Raw genomic sequence first — 20,537 nt, forward strand, 5'->3', positions numbered from 1 at the left:
GGTTTCTTGCGGCGCTGACAATCGCGGCAGGTCTTCACATATCGTTGCACAGAAGAATAAAGCCGGGGCCAGTAATACTTCTGTAGTATCCTTGCTAATGTCTTAGCGAATCCCAGGTGTCCCGCTCATGGCTCATCATGGCAGGCTTGCAAAATGTCTTGGCGCATCGCCAACGGCACGACAAGGAGGTACGTATTGGGACTGCTCTGCAGTTTTTCCTGTAAAGGACGTTGTGCAAGTGGTACGATGATAAGCCGCGCATGGGCGGGCAGGGTAAAACACCTTCAACTCTTTGAAGGTGCTCAATCAGTGGCAGCAGCTCAGGGTCAGTGCACTGGTGCTCAGCCATCTTTTTGGCATCGATAACGCCGACAAATGGCAAGTCATGGTCAGGGTCCGATGACCTCGTAGGGACTGGCGCACGTGACAAACAGTCAGCTTCGCTGTGCTTCCTCCCAGATCGGTAGACAACTGTTATGTCGTACTCTTGTAAGCGCAGGCTCCAACGGGCTAGTCTGCCTTAAGGATTCTTGAAGTTGGCAAGCCAGCACAGGGTGTGGTTGATTGCTGACAGCCTTAAAGGGTCTACCGTACAAGTAGGGTCGAAATTTACCAATTGCCCACACAACCGCTAAGCATTCTTTTTCAGTGGTTGAGTAGTTTTTCTCAGCCTTGGTGAGACTGTGGCTTGCATAAGCGATGGGGCGTTCCACACCAGCTTGCCACTGCACAAGAACTGCACCGAGACCCGTATTGCTGTCGTCAGTATGGATTTCAGTGTCAGCATCTTTGTCGAAATGAGCAAGTATTGGGGCTGCTTGCAAACGCTTACGCAATTCATTGAATGACTGCTGTTGCTCGTCCGCCCAAATGAAAGGCACATCGTCGCATGTAAGCCGTGTCAGAGGCTCAGCAATTCTCGAGAATCCCTTGACGAAGCACCTATAATATGTGCACAAACCAAGGAAGCGTTGGACAGCCTTCTTGTCTGTGGGTGGCGAAAACTCAGTGATGGCAGTTAACTTGCCGGGGTCTGGTCGGACGCCTTTAGGACCAACGACATGGCCAAGAAATTTGAGCTCTTAAAACCTGAAGTAGCATTTTTCGGGCTTAACGGTGAGGTTGGCGGTACGAATCGCAATAAAGACACTCTCGAGTCGTACGAGATGTTCGTCAAACGTGCTCAAGAACATGACGACGTCGTCCAAGTATACGAGGCAGGTTTGCCATTTGAGTTCAGCAAGCACAGTATCCATCATCCTCTGAAAGGTGGCAGGTACGGAACAGAAACCGAAGGGGAGAACTTTGAACTTGTAAAGCCCGTCAGGTGTCACTAGCACTGTTTTTTCACGATCCTGTTCATCAACTTGGATTTGCCAATACCCTGATTTAAGATCAAACGAAGAAAAAACTTGGCATGTTGTAGACGATCCAATGCGTCATCGATGCGTGGCAATGGATAAACTTCGTGCTTTGTGACACGGTTCAACTTTTTGTCATCTTCACAGAACCATAGTGTGTTGTCTTTCTTTCTGACTAACACTACAGGGGATGCCCACGGGCTTGTGGATGGCTGGATCATGTCGTCTTGGAGCATTTCTTTCACCTGATGCTTGATCGCTTCCTTTTCCACTGGAGACGCTCAGTAAGGATGCTGACGAACAGGACGTGAAGACTCATCCGTGATAATGCTGTGCTTTGTGATGGACATGCGCCGTACTTTGGACGACGTTGAAAAACAGTCCACAAATTCGTTCACGAGACTCAGTAGACGATCTCACTGATGGTCTGGCAGAGCAACGTTAACGTGAATCTGTTCTTTTAGGCTCGGTAACTCAGATTGCTGAGACAATGCGATTTCTAATGTGGCAATGTCAGTAACATCAATTATTTCGCGAAGAAATGCGATTGTCGTTGCTCGCGGGACATGCCAATACTCGTCGCTAAAGTTTGTTAGCAAAACGACTGAACATTTGTTGCGCACACGAAGAAGCCCTCTGGCTATGCAAATGTGGCGCTCAAGAAGCAGGGGGATGCTTGCCTCAGCAATTCCTTCGGTGTCGTCCTCCATGTCACATTGGACAAGGGTAAGCACACTGCTCTTGGGTGGCAATGTGACGTGATCATCAGCTACGCGAAGTGCAATGTCACGGTCATTGTCATTACTGTTTGCTATGGCTTGCGTAGTAGCGAAGCTGACTCTAGACTTGCAGTTCGATGATGGCACCGTTCGCCTGAAGGAAATCTATGCCGAGCATAAGGTCCTTTGAACATTCAGAAAGAATGACGAAGTCGCCGATGTACGTGAAGCCCCGAATGTTGACTCGTGCCGTGCACTGGCCCATTGAGTTATGAGGTGCCCTCCTGCAGTATGAATCTGAGTCCTGGTCCATTGCGTCGAAACTTTGTTCAGTATACGCGCGAGATTATGGCTCATAAGAGACGTGTCCACACCCGTGTCGATTAATGCCGTGACTTCGTGGTCATATATGGTAACTGGTACGTCGCAAGATACTGACACCGAACTACACTGCTTTCTCTGCGTCTCAATTACGTCATATCGCGGTCTGCGTAGTGGAGGATCTTCAGCGTTCGCAACGTCAGTGACCTCACCTCTGCAGGTCGCTGGACTCAGTTTTCCCGGGAGGCAGGGCTGGGTAAGCGACGCCTTGTTGCACTCGGCATGAAGACGGGACTGGAAGACCTGTATCGGGCAGGTGATGGTGACCGGAGGTTGCGGAATCGTGGGCCAAACAAGCTCCTGGCATTCGCAAAATAGGCTTCAATCTCCAGGGGGCGTTCACCATTGCGCGGGCACGGCGAATTCAGTGAAAATCCATGGAGCCCAGCTCGGCGGTAAGGACACGCCCTGTAGAGGTGATCGGCTTCACTGCAATGAGAACACAAGGGCCTTCGGTCTGCAGTGCGGCTTACGTTGCTCTTGCGGAGTGGTCGTGTTTCAGCCATGAATGGCGTGCGGTGAGTCCTGAAGTCACCAGTTGCTTGTTCAATGGCGCGCACACCATGAAAGTCCGGGACGTCGTGCGCATCGTGAAATGTCGGAGACAATGAACTTCACGCAGCTTCCGCATACAACATGCGAGGCTGTGGCTGCCGTACCTCATGCTGTAGTGTCTCGCTTCGCTCCGGGACTTGTACTGCCTGCCTGATTTCTTCCCGGATGACCTCAGCCAGAGCGAGTCGCAGTACTGATACCGGAGCCACCTGAAGCTTTTGAAGCTCTTCTCGAACAACAAGCCTAATGAGCTCCTGCAAGGCGTCGGTATTGTCCAGGGGTATAGCAAGAGGGTCCTGCGATAGGGTCAACACGTCGCGGTTGTACTGCCTTGTTCGCTGCTGCAATGCCTTTTCCATTGATATGGCCTCCGCGAGAAACTCTGCAAAGGTCTTTGGTGGGTTGTGTATTAGGCCACCGAATAACTCTTGCTTGACATCGCGCATCAAGTTCCTGACCTTCTTTTCTTCCAGCATGGATGGATCCGCACGTCGGAAAAGTCGGCACATATCTTCGACAAATGTTGCGACGCTTTCGTTCGGCCTCTGTACTCTTGCCTGAATTGCAGATTCAGCTCGCTCCTGACGATCGAGGCTGGCGTATGTGCCGATTAGCTGCCGTCGGAATTCGTCCCACGTGGATAGGGCCGTCTTACGGTTCTCAAACCGTGTCCGCGCATAATTCTCGAGGGCAAAGTAGGCATTGCATAGCTTGCGCTCTGGAGGCCAGCCGTTGAATTCTGCGACACGCTCAAAGTGATCGAGCCAGTCCTCTACATCCTCGAAGGTGTCCCCCTGGAAGGACGTGGGGATTCGCGGCTGGTTGAGGATGACCTCTGTCGGCACCCGCCGTGGTTGCTCAGTGGCTATGGTGTTGGGCTGCTGAGCACGAGGTCGCGGGATCGAATCCTGGCCACGGCGGCCGCATTTCGATGGGGGCGAAATACGAAAACACCCGTGTGCTTAGATTTAGGTGCACGTTAAAGAACCCCAGGTGGTCAAAATTTCCGGAGTCCTCCACTACGGCGTGCCTCATAATCGGGAAGTGGTTTTGGCACGTGAAATCCCAAATATTATTATTGACCTCTGCGGCGCAGTTGAGGAAGAAGACGGAACTGATGTACTCATCCTTCTGACTCTATTGGGTAGAGGCTCGTGCTCAGGTGGCAGTCCTTGAAGTTGATGGCTTGTCCGTACGTGAGCAGGAGTCAGCTCGACCGGACTTCGTACTGGGCTCGTAGACGGCGTTCAATCTGGGATTGGTAGCATGTACCCAGCACCTCCACCAGAAAAATGTAACGTAGATTGAAGACGGAGTCTTACAAAATATACGCTTCTCTTTAATGGCGAGCCAGAAGAAGAGCGTGCAGCTTACGTGCTTTGTCGTTTGTCATGGCGCCAGCCTTTGCGCGCCCCGTCCCGCAGTACGGTAGCCCCACATCATTGTGTCAATATGATCTCCCAGCACAAACATTCGTGATTGAGAACACAAAAAATTACCCAATTCATTCACGCTTCTTTTTCACCTGTTGATTGCTTCCCAGAAAATGTGATCTTTCAACACCTACATTGAGCACATCACTAAACTGCAGTCGTATGATATGTTTTCCAGTTGCTAGTACCCTCGTGAAGAAGAAAAGGCGCTTGGCAACACGCGATATAGTGCAGTAGGAGCCTGCCACAGCAGCTTTCCTGTACCACTCATCCGACCGTGTCGCTTGAAAATGCCGACGTGCACTCACTTTCCTCTTCCCGTATCAGCAAATCTCCTCGTGGGTAGGCACACGTCGCATTCACAGTTGTCGCTGCCAACCCTAGTGTGATAAGCACCATCGCCTATCTGTTTGTCAATGCGTGGGGCATAGTGCCATCGGAAGTGTACTGCACGCTTTTAATAGGCAATAATCCAGCATGCTACCGTTTCCTGCCGCAAGTGGCATGAAGTGAGCATTATATTTTGCTCTGGTAGCATGATATTCCAGCATCGCCCACCAGCTTGGTTTCGTTTCTATTCCCCCTCACCGTCTTAAAACACTCGATAGGAACACTACAAAGCACTTCTTGGGCCACTCAGGGCCCCACTTGCTCAACACACTTTGGCATCTCCTGCCGCAGTTGGTCTTGCTGAATGGGCACGTCAGAACTTCCCACTAAATTCCCACCTGAAGGAGCTATCAACTGGGCTGAGTTCGAGGAGCGCAAACGTATGCTTGCAGAAGCTGTAAGAACGACAGTGCACCTCCACGGCCACTCGGGCCCTACCAGTGTGGTGCCGTCAGCATCTCGTGCTGCAACAATTTGCGCAACGCTTTGCATTATGTAGACACCAGCTACAGTTGAGCCTACCAAATTTTTGAGGGACAGGCGTGTACATTTTCCCAGTTATCACATTTTTTCTTGTGTTTTTTATACATAAGCATTTTTATGCTTACCCAACGAGAAAGCCGTCTGTCCCTCTGACAGTCCATCCCGTAAGACAACCTCTTTTGAAATAGCACCCGCAGCAGCGAGCGAATTCACCTTTGTGCTGCCTCTCTCTTCAACGCCAATGAAGCGGGAAGAACACAGTGCTCACGGACCTCTCAGCATACGCCCTACTCTGCCATTGCTGCATATTGCTTTCAAGATATGGGCCCACGTGTCTCTCTTCAACTCTAAGTAAGTGGTGAGAACACAGCGCGCAAAGCTATCAGCAGTCGGTATTGTCGGTACTGTCTCTGTCAGTATTGCAGATCGCTTTCAAGGTGCGGCCCTCGTGGCAGTGCCATACGAAGCTGCCGCCTGAGTACGTTTGGTCACAGTTCATAATGGTTTGACGTGGATGGATAAGGGGCTGAAGAGTGATAACGGCTTATGATGATCGGAATGTCATCAGCACACCTCGCACCACCACCTGCACTACCTTGCTTGCATCATTAATGCTTCTTGTGCCACCGTCCGTGCCAGTTCATGTTGCCACAGCATTGTCATTTGTACTGGCCTGATCAAGTTTCATAACACTGACAATGACACCAGCCTGCATGGAGAGGAGCAGCTGGCACAATGATTACACATACTTAGATAACTTCCGGAGCAATTTCTGCATGCCTTCTTTTTTCCCAAGAAATATGAACGAGGTTCTACTGTATATACAGTCGCTGTCTGATTTTTCGGACTCCAAAAATTCGGGCATGCTTGATTATTCGGTCTGCTTCGCTGCACCGCCATTCTCCTTATAGACCATAATGTATAACAACTTCTGAAAGTTCGGACACCTTGCAACCTCTCGTCTGATTTTTCGGACACTCCTTGAGCCAACTTGGATTGAAAGCACCATGCACCGACTCTGACCGGTGCATGGTTCGACTTGCTGAACGCCATTCTTGTTTTGAACGAAGCCTCCTTGCTGTCCCACAAAGTGGCGCTACTGCAAATCCACGCTCATCATCATCGTTTCTGCCTGGTTCATGGCTGCAGCAGTTCCAGTCTCAGCTTAGTAAGCCAAGTCAAGACAATCCAGCAGCTGATTTGTTTGTTTATTCGTGCACGACGCTGTGAGTAGGCCACGTTTCTCGTTTGTGCGACTGGTATCGGCGTGCTGGTGTGGTGATGTTTGCTTTGTGTGCTGTGTCGAGGTTGTGGTGATGCAACGTGGCATACGGAAACATAGCGTCGAGTGTCTAATGGCACTGACAGTGCCCGCTCAGACTGCGCTTGGGAATGCCGGCAAGTGGGTGCCGGGAGCCTAGGATTTGTCGCCTTGTGATGTGCACCCTACTGACGCCGCAAGTGTTCTGCCGAGACCTGTGCAGTGGTTCCGGACACCGTCTCATTTGACAGTTTCACAGGTGCTTATGCTACTGTACTGACATGCGCAGAACTCAATGATGGCGAGATCATTCGTCAGGTTTCTGCTGCACTGCCGGCCGATGACTTCGATTCGGAAGATGACGCACCATGTGCTATGCTGCCGTCGTATGCGGAGCATGCACAAGCAGTGACTGTGCTTTCAGCTGTCTATAGTGACCGTACGACCTTCTCCGAGATTCAGGCTTATCTGATTACGCGTAAACGGAACAGCGTGCAACGGCGCATTCACGATTTCTTCAAGCCTACTGCTGAGCCCGAATAAGTGCGTGAAAATAAAGGATTTCTTTTTTTTTCTTAATCTGCTTTTTCGGACACCTGTTTATTCGGACATTTCCGCAGTCCCCGTGAGGTCCGAATAACCGGTCGGCGACTGTATACGTATATTATGAGTTGAATAGTTGAAAAACTGTCCATGGTGGATGCTGTCCCTTTACATCTCTTCTTTTCTGTCTTGTATTTGCTGTGACGGCATGCACGTTTGATTCTTTTCTTAACTGTTGCTCTTGTAAGAAAAAATACGTTCAACACCACGGTTACCACTGCACCATACCTGCTGGGCTTAAAATAAAAGAGCATAGAAAATTATTGTGTGACCACTATACATGTACATAATGTTTGTGTTGTTGATTGAGCCCCTCATGTTTTTCGTGAGGTTACAATGAGTTGTCTTTAATCCCTAAAAGCTCATTGTGCTTTTGCAAACACTTTTTTAGCCCATAAACACAATTAAAAACCACGAACTGCATACACCTATATGCAGCAAGAAATACATAGCTATGGCAATGTTCTTTCCTGTGGGCATTTAGCATGAACACACTTCTGCTGAAACATGGAGAGAGAGAAATCTCTCATAAAATGACAGGGGTCGTTTATAGCATCTCCTCAGTCCTGGCTTAATGAAGTGTGCCAGATGGTAACTTGAGTTGGCAGTCCAGCGTTTGTGGTTACAGTGAGGTTTGGGAGGGTGGTGAGCGACAGTGTGTGGCATGTCCACAGTATGTGCTTGGGGTTTCACTGGTACAGCCGCATATCAGGTGGAGGCGAGCCTGTGTTGGTGAAACGTTTCTCTAAGAAATGAACGTTATCTTCAGTTTAACTTGTTACTGATCTTGGCAAATATCCTTCTATCCTCTTGATAAGTGCATAAGTGAAGTCTCATAGGCTCAAAGGTTGCTTGGGCTTGGCCAGGAATGTTGGGTGCCTGGTGCAGTGTTGTGTGGGCGAGCAGGTTAGCTGCTTTCCTTTTCTAATAAGCCGTCATGCCCTGGTATCCAGGCCATGTCTGTTGGTATCCGGAAAAGTATGTTTATGAGTTCGTAAATAAAAATGCACAGATGGCTTGTTCAATCATTCGAACGATTGCTGTGATGTACCCTGTGTGGAGGCCGTGTACAACAGCTATTGTCAAGGCCCTATCATTGGTGCTGGCATCTGTGTTGTTCTGCGTGTGGGTGTTTTGTTTGTAGGTATCAAGGTGCCTTCCTGCGTTTCATCCCCCAGCTTGATCTCTGAACTGCCGCCCTTTTAGTAACATGGCGGACACTGCTAGCATGCCAGAGTTGCTTCATCTTCGCATGTTATGTGTGTTTCTGGTACTATTACAGCACCCTATTTCTACAGTGCCTGACATGTTTGTGTGGGTTCATTTGTTTAGCAATTGGCTAAATGTTTACAAGTGCAACTGCCTTTGGCAGTATAGTGCACAGTTCTGGTTGCAGTGCTGCCATGGATACTAAACCCAGGACATAAAGGATTTCTCTGCCCGGGTGTGTTACTAAGATACTGCACGCTGATGTTCTTTTCTGATGTGGTGTAACTTCCTGTTTGTGTGAGCAGTTGTGTGCTTGCATTGATAGGTACCTCCACGGCTAACTTTGCGGCCTGGCATATAAGTGTGTCCAGCTGATGTTTATCCTTTCAGTTATGCTTGATATATGGAACATGATGTTTGAGCCTAGACGTCAGTAATGCGTTCTGTAATTGCAGCATGTCTTCTTCATGAAGGCCTCCAGATCTATTGGATAAGCACCTCATTGTGTGGAGCACTTGTTCTCCTTGTCCTTGTTCTGGAAAGTACTAAGTGGTGACTGCTTCTTTTGTGTGCCAATCTGCAAGCACGCTCATTTGCTCAGTTTGCTCAGGGCTGCTTCATCTGTGGGTATTCTGTCTCTCTTCTCCAGAAACTTTCTTTTAAGTCATTTGATGGTTGTTTCTGGAGACACATGGTGATGTTTAGAATCACGATTCCAAGTTACTGGCCTATTCCTGTATTAGTGTGTGCCGGGCGATGTTGCTGACTGGGCTTATTGGCAAGGTTATCTTCATGCATGGTCACTAGAAACATAAAGCTACTGCTTTGGATACCAGTGACGTAAAGACAGCAGCAGGAGATCTCCCAATCTTTGATAGCGTCAAGCAGCATGCACACAGTGACTGTAGAAGTGGAACTTTTGTCCATCATTCTAATGTGTGCATAGTTAAGTCAGGTCATTCCAGCAGGTAAACACAAGTCTCCTACACATTCATTGTGAGAGAGCATTGTAGCGCCACTGCTTTTGTGATCTCGAGGCTATCGATGGCACATTTGAAACCTTAGATGGCACCATTATCCAAGCGCATTTGAAGATAGCAAAAGGATTGGGGAGTTATTCTCTGCATGAACACTGTGCCATGTGCACCACTGCATCTTGTGCTCAGTACATTTTGGCCAGGCAAAGCCACTAGCTGAGCCAGAGGAATTTCAGGATTCCAGTACCTTAAGCTGTAATAGATATTACCATTCTCACAACTGCCAGCTGCCTTCAATGCGTGGAATACAAATGGCAGTTTGTATTTACAAATGTACGCATTTTTCGAGAGCACTCATTCTGCTATTTGGAGCCAGATGTGTGTTTAGGGGCCTGCTTGTGTACCAGAAGAGATTGTCTTGTGTGCTCTGACAACCCCCATCCCTCCTTTTCATGTATAGCAACTTCCCATTCAGCGAAGTCCATGTCAAAGGTGCAGAAAGGATTGCTCGCATCGCTAGAGAGAGTGGTGTACAAAAGCTAATCCACTTCTCTGCTCTTAATGCCACGGAGAATCCCAAGGCCATCATCAAGTTTGGAGGGTCAAAGTTCTACGCCAGCAAGGTAAGAGCCCTCTTGCACAAACGATCCTTTGTGTGAAAATGCCCCAATTTCTGACAACAGGCCCAAGATAGAATTGATAATGCATGCAAGAGACAGACAAGCTATATACATAGCCATTTAGAGCACTACAAAGTAGGATTGTATAAGTATGCAAAGCCTTCTAAGCGAAGAATATAATAAATTGAAGCTTTGCAACCAAATTTAGATATTTGGAAATGTTAAAGGTTTTAAAATTATTTTGCAGTTTGGTAATCCCTCCCCAAAAATTTAACCAATTGTAGAATGAGAGGTCGTGGAGATTACGGTGTACACAAATTTCATTAAAATTACTTGCAGGGTCCCACAGTTATTATAAACCAGTCCATGGCAGACTTTTTCACTTTGTCTTTATCTTCTGTCTGCCACATTGGCACACGTATCATTGCTCCTTTTCCTTCTTTATTCTGGTTGTTAGAGGGAGAACAAATATTCTACACCATTACTCATTGAAAATTAAAGAAACACACAGCGCAGTGTGCATTACAGTTCATCCCGGCCCCGGTGGCCACATTTCGATAGGGGAGAAATGCAAGAATGCCCTTGTCCTGTGCATTGGGGGCACGTTAAAGATCCCCTGGTGGTCAAAATTAATCCAGAATCCTCCAGTACAGCGTGCTTCATAATCAAATCATGGTTTTGGCACATAAAACCCTAGAATAAATTGATTTCATTACAGTTCAGCCAATATTTCGAGCATGTAAGGACTGTGAATAATTAGGAATAATAGCATGTGAATAATTAGGGATTTGAAAAATAGGAACTTAAAGGGGCCCTGTACCACTAGGGTTTAGGATTGGGCGTGTTGGTATTACATTCTAAAACTGGTACAGTGCAACATAGAAAGGAAGAAACAAGCCGAACCGGCCAGATGAAAAAACAGAGCGCTGACTTCCACCTGGTTTATTGGCAAGTTGCACGAAATATATAGCTACAAGAAAGCATCAGGACATGTTCTCACAACACTTCACGAAATGTCACACCGATAAAAGGCTACACCATCATGAGTCACAGAATTGTGCGTTCTGTTGTGACGACATGTCCTGATGCTTTTTTGTAGCTATATATTTCGTGCAACTTGCCACCAGTTGGAAGTCAGCGCTCTGTTCCTTCATCTGGCCGGCTCAGCTTGTTTCTTCCTTTCTATGTTGCGCTGTACCAGTTAGAGTCCTATACTACCCACCGACCTTGATGAGAAGCAGTCTACAGATTGCATACAATGCTGTGAATTTTGCAGTTGTGCTTGGCACAGAGAGCTCAGAAGTGGAGCACGAAGTCAATGTTTTTTCAAACACTCTCTTTTCAAATGAAGCTTTGTCCTCACCCTTTTCGAAGCTACCGGCAGGTGCCATATTTTGTCATTTAGCAGATTCCCATACATGGCTGCTATTGACTGATAGCTGACATCAACCAAGAAGGAGGTTTGGATCAGTGGGCTTCTTCCTACTGCTAGTCTGTATATTTATCGACGCAGTTTACTAAATGGGATAAAGTAAGTGAAAATCAGCAATTAGAATTTCAATGAGAATTACATACTTCCGAAGGAAGCCAACTATCCTTTGCTCACTCGGCCACTGCTGCCCACGTAGGGACTAAACTTTTGGCCACACTGCTATCCGTGTCATAACAGTCAAATCTCACTAATTTCGATTAGTTTTGAACACTGAACCAGCCCTGAATAATGCCAAGCTTAAGTCAAATCATGCATACGCTTGCCAGAGCATGCTTACTGCTGGCCGCTCTTGGCTATGCACAATTTGCACGTGGCTACTGTTTGTCGGTCAAGCAGGACAAAGCCGGTATGCACCACGTAACACGACCAGACTAAAGCATATGAGTGTGAGTGCGCACTCAAGCCCTACCCTGCACGCAGTAAACATGCTATACTTGGTATATGCACTACATTTGCATGTACCTGAGGCTACTACGTATTTATTTATTTTTATTTATTTATTCTACCTTCAATGCCCGAAGGCGTTACAGAAGGGAGTAGAATGAAATACAGAGCATGTGCAGATAACAGGGTATAATAATAAAAAAATTATAAAATGCGGATTAACAAAAGTATTCTTCAATAGTAGTTCTAAAAGCAGATGCATCGGTTATGTTAACAATTGAGGCCGGCAGACGATTCCATTCATAGGTAGCTTTAGGAATAAATGAATAAAAATATAGGTTCGTGCGCAGTGTGGAACGCTCAATTTATGGCCATGGTCAGTACGAAATGATATGTGTGCTGGTTTGGACAAAAGTTCACTTTTTAATTCCGGATTGTAATAATAAATTTTGTGCAGCAGTGATAAGCGTGCTGACTTCTTACGGGATGAGAGGAGAGGAAGGTTTAAAGTAGCCTTCATAGATGTTAGACTTGATGTCCGAGAATGGTTAGTAAGAATAAAATGTGCGCTGCGATTTTGTGTAGATTCTATTGCATTTGTTAAGTAATCCAAGCCAGGGTCCTATACAGAAGAGGACCCGCCGCGGTTGCTCAGTGGCTACGGTGTTAGGCTGCTGAGCACGAGGTCGCGGGATCGGATCCCGGCCACGGCGGCCGTATTTCGATGGGGGCGAAATGCGAAAACACCCGTGTACTTAGATTTAGGTGCACGTTAAAGAACCCCGGGTGGTCGAAATTTCCGGAGTCCTCCACTGCGGCGTGCCTCATAATCGGAAAGTGGTTTTGGCACGTAAAACCCCATAATCGAATTTTTTTTTTTTTATACAGAAGAGGCATATTCAAGCTTAGGATGTATTAACGTTTTGTATAGAAGTAGCTTTAAGCTTTAAGAAGTTAGTGGGTGCCATAGAGAAATTGCGACGGAAGTAACCAAGCGTACGGTTAGCATTGTTAGTGATGTGGTTTATGTGTCTTTGCCAGGAAAAATTAGATGTTATGTGGATGCCTAAGTATTTATAGAAACTTACTTCTTCGAGTACAGGGTTCTTCAAGTGATAGTTGGATAGGTTAGATGAAGCAGTATTGCGGGAAATCCTCATTAGTTTGCACTTTTGGCTGTTAAGTCGCATTTTCCAAGTGTCGCACCAGTTAGTTACCTTGTCTATATCACATTGTAGTTTTAAAGTGTCAGAATTTGATGATATTACTCTGTAAATGACACAATTGTCTGCAAATAACCTTATGGAAGACGCTGCACAGTTAGGCAAATCATTAATATAAATGAGAAAAGCGAGGGTCCGAGAACAGAACCTTGCGGCACCCCTGAACTGACAGGACAAAGCGAAGAGTCAAAGTTGTTAGCTGAGACAAATTGTGTTCTATTGGATAAGAAGTGTTCAATCCATGAGATAATATTACGGTCAATGTTGAGTGTATTTAATTTTAGACAAAATAATTGGCGAGAAACGAGATCAAATGCTTTAGAAAAGTCTAAGAAGATGGTGTCAATGTGAAATCCATTATCTAACGTGGCGCAGATTTCATGTGTAAATGAAATAAGTTGAGCATCACAGGAAAACGATTTACAGAACCCATGCTGACGAGATGAAAAAAATGAATTTGTTTCTAGGAAGTTGATGAGATTAGAGTAAATTATATGCTCTAGAATTTTGCATGGCACACTTGTTAGAGAAATCGGCCTGTAATTTAAAGGTGAATGCACGTCGCCAGACTTAAATAATGGAACCACCTTGCCGACTTTAAAATCCTTTGGTAATGAGCACGACAAAATAGATTGCGAAAAGATGTTGCACAAAATTATGGATGAGTACACTTCGGTATTTTTCAAAAACTTAGAATTAATATCGTCTATTCCTGACGATGACAAAATCTTTAACTTACGAATTAAGTTCACAACACCATCGTAATCAATTAACAAGGGCTCCACCTGAGGAAAATTCATCTTAACAACTTCAGGTAGAGAAGCACAGGGCAACATGTTATTCAAAAGTGATTTAGAAAACACTTCATTAAGTACAGAACAACATTCTTCTTGTGGAACAACAGCACCATCTACATTAGTTAACGATATTGTGTTACATTCGGAACCCTTGACAGTTTTCCTAAATTTTTTAGTATTTTCAGTCAGCAGAGATGGAAGTGTATTGTAAAAGAAAATGCGTTTAGCTTCTTTGACTGCGTTTTTAAACAGTGAAGCAACCTGTTGATACGCATGCCAGCTATCAGTTGTGTTCCATTTTTTAGTTTGGTGAAACGGCCGCTTCTTCCTGTTCAAGATATGTTTTAGGGATGCATTAAACCACGCTGCGCGATCGTTACACCAGACAACTCGGAGGGGTATGTATTTCTGTACTAATTGATTAACTTTATTTTTAAAAAGCGACCAGTTCTGTTCAACGGTCCAAGTGTAATAGTCCGGCATAAAGTCTTCTACAAAAGCTTCAAGTTGTGTGTTTATTGATGCATAGCCAGCTTTACTGTAGTCTCGAATGTATTTTTGTTTGCTGTTGGGACGGTTGACGTTTTTTTTAAGCTGAAAATGAATAAAACAATGATCGCTAAGCCCTGGCAACATACTCAAAGAATTGACAAGATCGGGTGCGGTAGTCAAAACTAAGTCAAGGATGTTAGTACTGGTTGCTGTAGTTCGAGTTGGTTGAGTAATCAGCTGAGTAAGATGGAAATCAAAACACAAATCGAGAAATGCCTTGCTATCACTGGATGAGTCGGATAAAGTTGGCACAGGATAGGACCAGTTTATGTTGGGGTAATTGAAATTCCCCATTAGGAAAATGGGTGAGTGTGGAAACCTTGTTACGATGGCATTAAGCAGGTCGTGAAGTTCACTGCAAAACGTAGAGGAAGCGCTCGGTGGCCTATAACATGCGCAAAAAATAACATTGCGGTGGTTGATTCTAATTCCTGCACAGACTGCTTCTAAACCGGAAGAAAGAGGAATGTGAAACGAATTGAGCCTGTCAGCCACTGCGATAAGCACACCACCTAATCTAGTACCATGGTCACACCGATAGATGCAATATTGTTGTTGGCATTCGAATACTTCTTTGTTGGATATTTTTGATGATGGCCAGGTCTCTGTTAAAGTGACAATGTCGGCAGTGCATGCATCAATTAGGGAAGATATGTCATCATGTTTATTTACAACACTACGTATGTTAGAAAAGAGCAGATTAATATCAGGTGCAAGGCGGTGTGTGTCCGAGTTTAGCTGTGCAGGAGGTGGGTCATGCGCAGAAGATGGAACGGCGGCTTGAGAAGGATGCAAGGATGATTCATCAGACTCGATTCCAGACTCAATCTCACAAACACTGTTAGTAGATGTGTGGTACATATAAGCCTTCTTTTTGATTATCAATTTATTGTGTCGTTCTGAAAATTGTTCATCGCTAGCTTTTCATACTCGATTAGTTTTTTTGCGGGTTGTGCGGGTGGAAATGCAAAAATCTTCCCTTACAGTGATGCCTGTTGTTTTCATTTGGGATTTTGAGGAAAATATTTCGCTTTTTTGTTTTAAAACTAGTGAACTTAGTTATTATCGGACAGCATTTATTTGGCGAAAACTTAAAACTTTCCCAGTCTGTGGGCACGAGATGTGGCCTCATTCGACAGTTTCATGTTCAGTGCTGAAGAAATTATGTCCCGCACTTTTTCTGTCCGGTCATCAACAACGCCATAAAATATCAGGTTATCGCGCCTTGGCCGATCTTCAAGCTCATCAAACGACTGTAAATGCAGGCCGTCTCCCTACCCACAGCCTCAGTTACTGCTCGGGCAACTTCTACCTCGGCACAGTTTTCAGTTGCTTCTAATTTTTCTTCAACAGCTGTCAACCTGTCATTTAGATCAGTCATTTGCTTTTCCAGATTCATCTGAATTTCCTTTACTGTATAAAGTTCTGAGAGTACTTCTTTATGATTTTTGTCTATTTTAGCATTAAGTGTCTTAAAAAAGTTAAGTTCATTCATTAAGTTCATCAAAGTGTGGTTATGTAGCATAAATTCTGCTGCTGCCGCGAGATGCTGCAACGAGCTCATTGGCTGAACTCGGTGCAGCTTGCTGAGGCATGGTCTGTAGTTAAAAGCACAGCACTGGATTATTTTCACAAGGCAACTTTGAGTTCCACCTGCGCATCAAACATTTCTAGAGTTGTGGGGTTCTCACCCGTACTCTTGAAACAAAGGAATGACAACACGGTAGTGCAAACAATCACAAGGGCATTTATTGCACCTTTCATAGATCAATGCCTGCTAGCCGAGTTGCTGTCCACAAAACATGCCGATGGGCACGCGACAAATCGCGGAAGTACGGCTCACCGCGACTGGATAACGAGTGGATATATTCGCCCCATGCTGGACACCAACGCCTGGTCATTTGTGCGTATGGTCACGCCAACGGTGGCGCGATCAAACGATCATATTCGTCCATTCCGCGAGACGATCTTGCAGAAGCATGGATCGGCGTACACGCAGAATGTCCACGCTGCTTGCTGACCCCGGAACCAAAGAGGAAGAGCCTTCTCCTTTTTGCACCCAAGTAACCCCGCCGTTAGGTGGCGTTAGCAAAGCCACATTTTTGCCATCTCTCGTACTACCCTGCAAGCATACCGACCGCCACCGTCACGCGGCGAAGCCGGAGAACAGAAGAGAGGAGCTATGCAGGAAAACAACATATCAGGGGAAGCATGAGTTGCGCATCCCCACACAATCTAGAACGTTCCGCTTGTAAAAAACAATGCATATGAGATACTGGGCAACAAATTCATACAAGACTCAATGGCCATCACACAGATGTGAAACACAGTTTACCTAAAGCAGTAGCCAGCCATTTCAATGAACATGGCCATATATTCAATAAAGCAAGGCTCTACACAGGCCTTGGCGAAAAAATATCTAAAAAGTCTATTTTTCAGTTTTGTTATTTTTGCAATCTAGACATCATCATGTGCATGTTGGCAAAAAATTGACGCGAAGCAACGCGTCTTTGTGCAAAAGAATGCCGTAATTATCACCCGATGCGCTCATTTTCAGACACCCCGAAAATGCCCCATTTGCGTCCACAGTTTTTAAACTGATCAACTGAACACCACAATTTTGGTCTCATTCTAAAGTGTGTCCTTCCTGCTCGGTTTTTTGCCAAGAATGAACCTTCAGGGTTGCTTCAGGAGGGACCAACCTAGAAAGAACAAGAGATACAGTCCCGGTGTCCTGTTGTTCCGTGACTGTCACATGACTAAATAACACTTTCTGAATTGGATTGCAGGGTCGCTGTGCATCAGCGATGCCTTTTTGCCTAAACCATCGCTCAGCGTGGTCATGACCTCTCGTGATACCAAATTGTGGACAGAAATTTCGTACAGTGCATAAATTTGGCAAGTTTCGATGAAAATGTGCGGTGCAGTTAGAAGATACATCGCAACTGCCAGTAGCAATGACCTTGTCAAACTGGCGGACTTACAGACATTGCGGCACAGCGCTGCAACCAAGAAGTTGTGTGCAACATCATGGGAAGAGGCGATCATGATGGCTGCCACTGCAGTGGTCCCGAAAGCGGCCGATGGCGTTGGTGCTCAGCCTGAGTGATGGAAAACATTGGTGCCACTACCAATGTCAACAGCGTGCTGTGGCTATACAGCAGACACACCAGTAATAGAATGTGGGGCGGCAATCATTACGGGCATATATGCCATGAAGATTCGCACTCGGCTGGACGCGTGAGGATCGACAGGGCATATCTCACGGCTGCTGACCAAGATACCATCGAGCAGCAAGCATGTGAAAAAGCAGCGTAACTCTCCTCAGTTTCAGCAACAGAGCACAAGGTGAAGTGCCTAACTAGTGAACCCTGTGAACAAGTGAACTGCTTCATCTTAAAGCTTTTTGTGCGCAAACAAACAGGGACGAAGAATAGGGGCAACACAAGGACGAGCGCTTTCTAACAACTGGTTTTATTTTTGAAGAACTACCTGCTTAAGTACCCACAGATCTGCGCAATCTAGTCAACAGAGCAAGCCTATAGCGCATATGATACCCGCAGATCTGCGCGATAAAGTCAAAAAGAGCATGTCAATATTACATATAACACTTGTGATAAAAAGACGTGGACAAAAGCCACCCAGTCAAACTAAAAACAGCAAGGTGCATAAAACAACCACTTACAATAAAATGCGTTAAAGATGTGATGATAGAAGCGAATTTTCATTTTCTAACAATGAAACAGAAGAATGGCTGATGCATTTTTCTTTTTGTTTTTCAATCCAGTGTGCTTCCACGATTTCCCTAGCGGTTTGATTCCTATGCCTATACAAAATGTCTGTGCTAGTAAGACAAGGGGAGCAATCATGTTCTTGGCAATACATTGCCAAATGCGTACTTGGGCGACCTTTCAGACTAGACAAGTGCTCCCTTAACCTCGTGTTAATGCATCTCGCAGTCTGCCCTACGTACACATGACGACACGTCATAGGAATCTGATACACAACGTTCTTTGCGCAATCAAAAAATTGGTTCTTGCGCGGATGTTTAACACTACATTCTTTCTTTACATCATCCCTACTTTCGAACTTCTTTTTAACCTTAGAACACACACTACCTATTTTGTTTTTTGCCGAAAATACCACCTTTACTGCATAACTACCAGCTACCTTTTAAGTCTGTGTGAAAGGCCGTGCACATACAGAATCACTGAAACCTTGGAAGCTACATCCTTCTGCCTTTGATTCTGTGTGCATTGTCCTTTATCCTTTTTAAGTTCTTTCATTAGTCTGGCGTACGACGCCAGCATCACCGCGAGCGGGTACCCAGCCTTTCTCAACCTATCAACTTGCTCAAAAAATGCAATCTTTACAGTGTGGTGACATGACTTCAACAACGCTGACCGGAAACACGAAATGACTATCCCATTCTTCACAAGCCTGGAATGGTTTGAGGCATAGTTCATTAGCAGTTTTCCAGCTCGGGGTGAGAATGACCAACACACATGTTCCTGTAGGAATTTTAACTTGACATCAAGAAACTGTAGCTTATTGTCTACCGGTACTTCCGAAGTAAATGTTAAGCCCTTGCCCAGAGAATTGAAGGCTTCTACAACCCTATTCCTGAAAGCACCCTTGTCTACAGGACAGCCAAAAATCAAGTAGTCATCGACATATCTGTATAATACCTTACTTACTACGCCTTCTAAATCTTTGGCCAACTCTCTGTCTATGCTTCCCAAAAAGATGCTACTTAGAATGGGAGCTACCTTTGACCCGATGCACACACCCCTTGCCTGTATATACGTTTCACCACAGAATCCTACATGTGTATTCTCTAAATAAAAATGCAGAAGTTCAAGAAAGGATTCAACGGCCATGCCGCACGTATTGCGGAATGACACCTCGTCATTCTCATTTGTTATGCACATTAGGGGCCCATGCAGTAAGGAATAGTAAAGATCTTGAACATCTATGCTGAATCCCCAGCTGCAGCTTGTACTGTCTGATGCCAGACAATCCACAAGGCCTTCAGAGTTTTTCAATAAGTACGGATCCTGCACTTCTAAGGAATTCAACATTTTTTGCAGGAACTCCGCGACCAGAACTTGCCAACACCCTTGCTCAGACACAACTGGCCTAAACGGAAGTTCTTGCTTGTGGGTTTTTGCCGTAAAAAATTGGTATTTAAGCAGGTAGTTCTTCAAAAATAAAACCAGTTGTTAGAAAGCACTTGTCCTTCTGTTGCCCCTATTTTTCGTCCCTGTTTGCTTGCGCACAAAAAGTTTTAAGATGAATCCGTTCCAACTAGGCAGACTCGCAGTTATGCTTAAGTGAACTGCGTGAGCTGCACATGCAGCAAACTTGCATAGGCAGTAGGAGAGCAACTGAGAAAGACAGCCATCGTGTGGTTAACGCAGACAGAAAGTGCACATCATCGGTTCTCTATCTCAAGCAGAGATAGACAACCCTGCCTCGGACTACTCTCCGGGAGCTTTCCGATTCATTGTAGTGGTGAATTCCATGATTTTGTGACATAAAAAGTATTTCTTACATTACTAAATGTCTTTTGCGTTTTTCACATATCATTATTTTCACACAGAAAAAAAAATGGGGATGATTTCTATGATGCTTAACTGGTACACTTGCCACGAAATGAAGAAGGGCATGGTTACTCAGACTTAGAAGATGGTCAACAGAACTACAGATATCAGGTGTCATAGTAAGCACATGCTCTAGTACACTCGAAGTCGATGACGTCTACTGGGTTGATTGGCTAACAGTTTGTTTGGAGTTGAAGTAGGATGTTCTGACGGGCTAGTTGGCTCATAGCTTTAGACGTTTCTTACAACTGCATGAAAAAATGAGGGCACAAGAAAGAGACACACACCACACCATGAGCACAGACTGCCAACTGTTTATTTTTGGAAAGCAAGCAACATACATATATTTCATTCGGGAACCTGTGCACGTGTCCGCATTGTCACTCTCACATGTGCCGATAAACATAAAAACGTAAAAGATTATCTGCTGGGTAACAGTGTATCCAAGATTGCGACAAAGAATGGGTGTGCTGAAATTGCTGTTGTAGTGCTCA

At 45.4% G+C, this 20,537-nt stretch overlaps 1 protein-coding gene across 2 annotated transcripts in view; it reads left to right on the top strand.

The window, feature by feature from the left end:
* ND-39 (NADH:ubiquinone oxidoreductase subunit 39) overlaps window positions 1–20,537 on the top strand; it is an 85,616-nt gene that overhangs the window by 28,649 nt on the left and 36,430 nt on the right. For both annotated transcript variants that reach the window (XM_070534933.1, XM_070534934.1), the window contains exon 5: window positions 9,833–9,995. In XM_070534933.1, coding sequence (XP_070391034.1) covers window positions 9,833–9,995 — 163 coding nt within the window. The remainder of the gene's footprint in view (window positions 1–9,832; window positions 9,996–20,537) is intronic.

This window comes from Dermacentor albipictus, chromosome 3, assembly GCF_038994185.2.
Source record: "Dermacentor albipictus isolate Rhodes 1998 colony chromosome 3, USDA_Dalb.pri_finalv2, whole genome shotgun sequence".
Lineage (NCBI taxonomy): Eukaryota > Metazoa > Arthropoda > Arachnida > Ixodida > Ixodidae > Dermacentor > Dermacentor albipictus.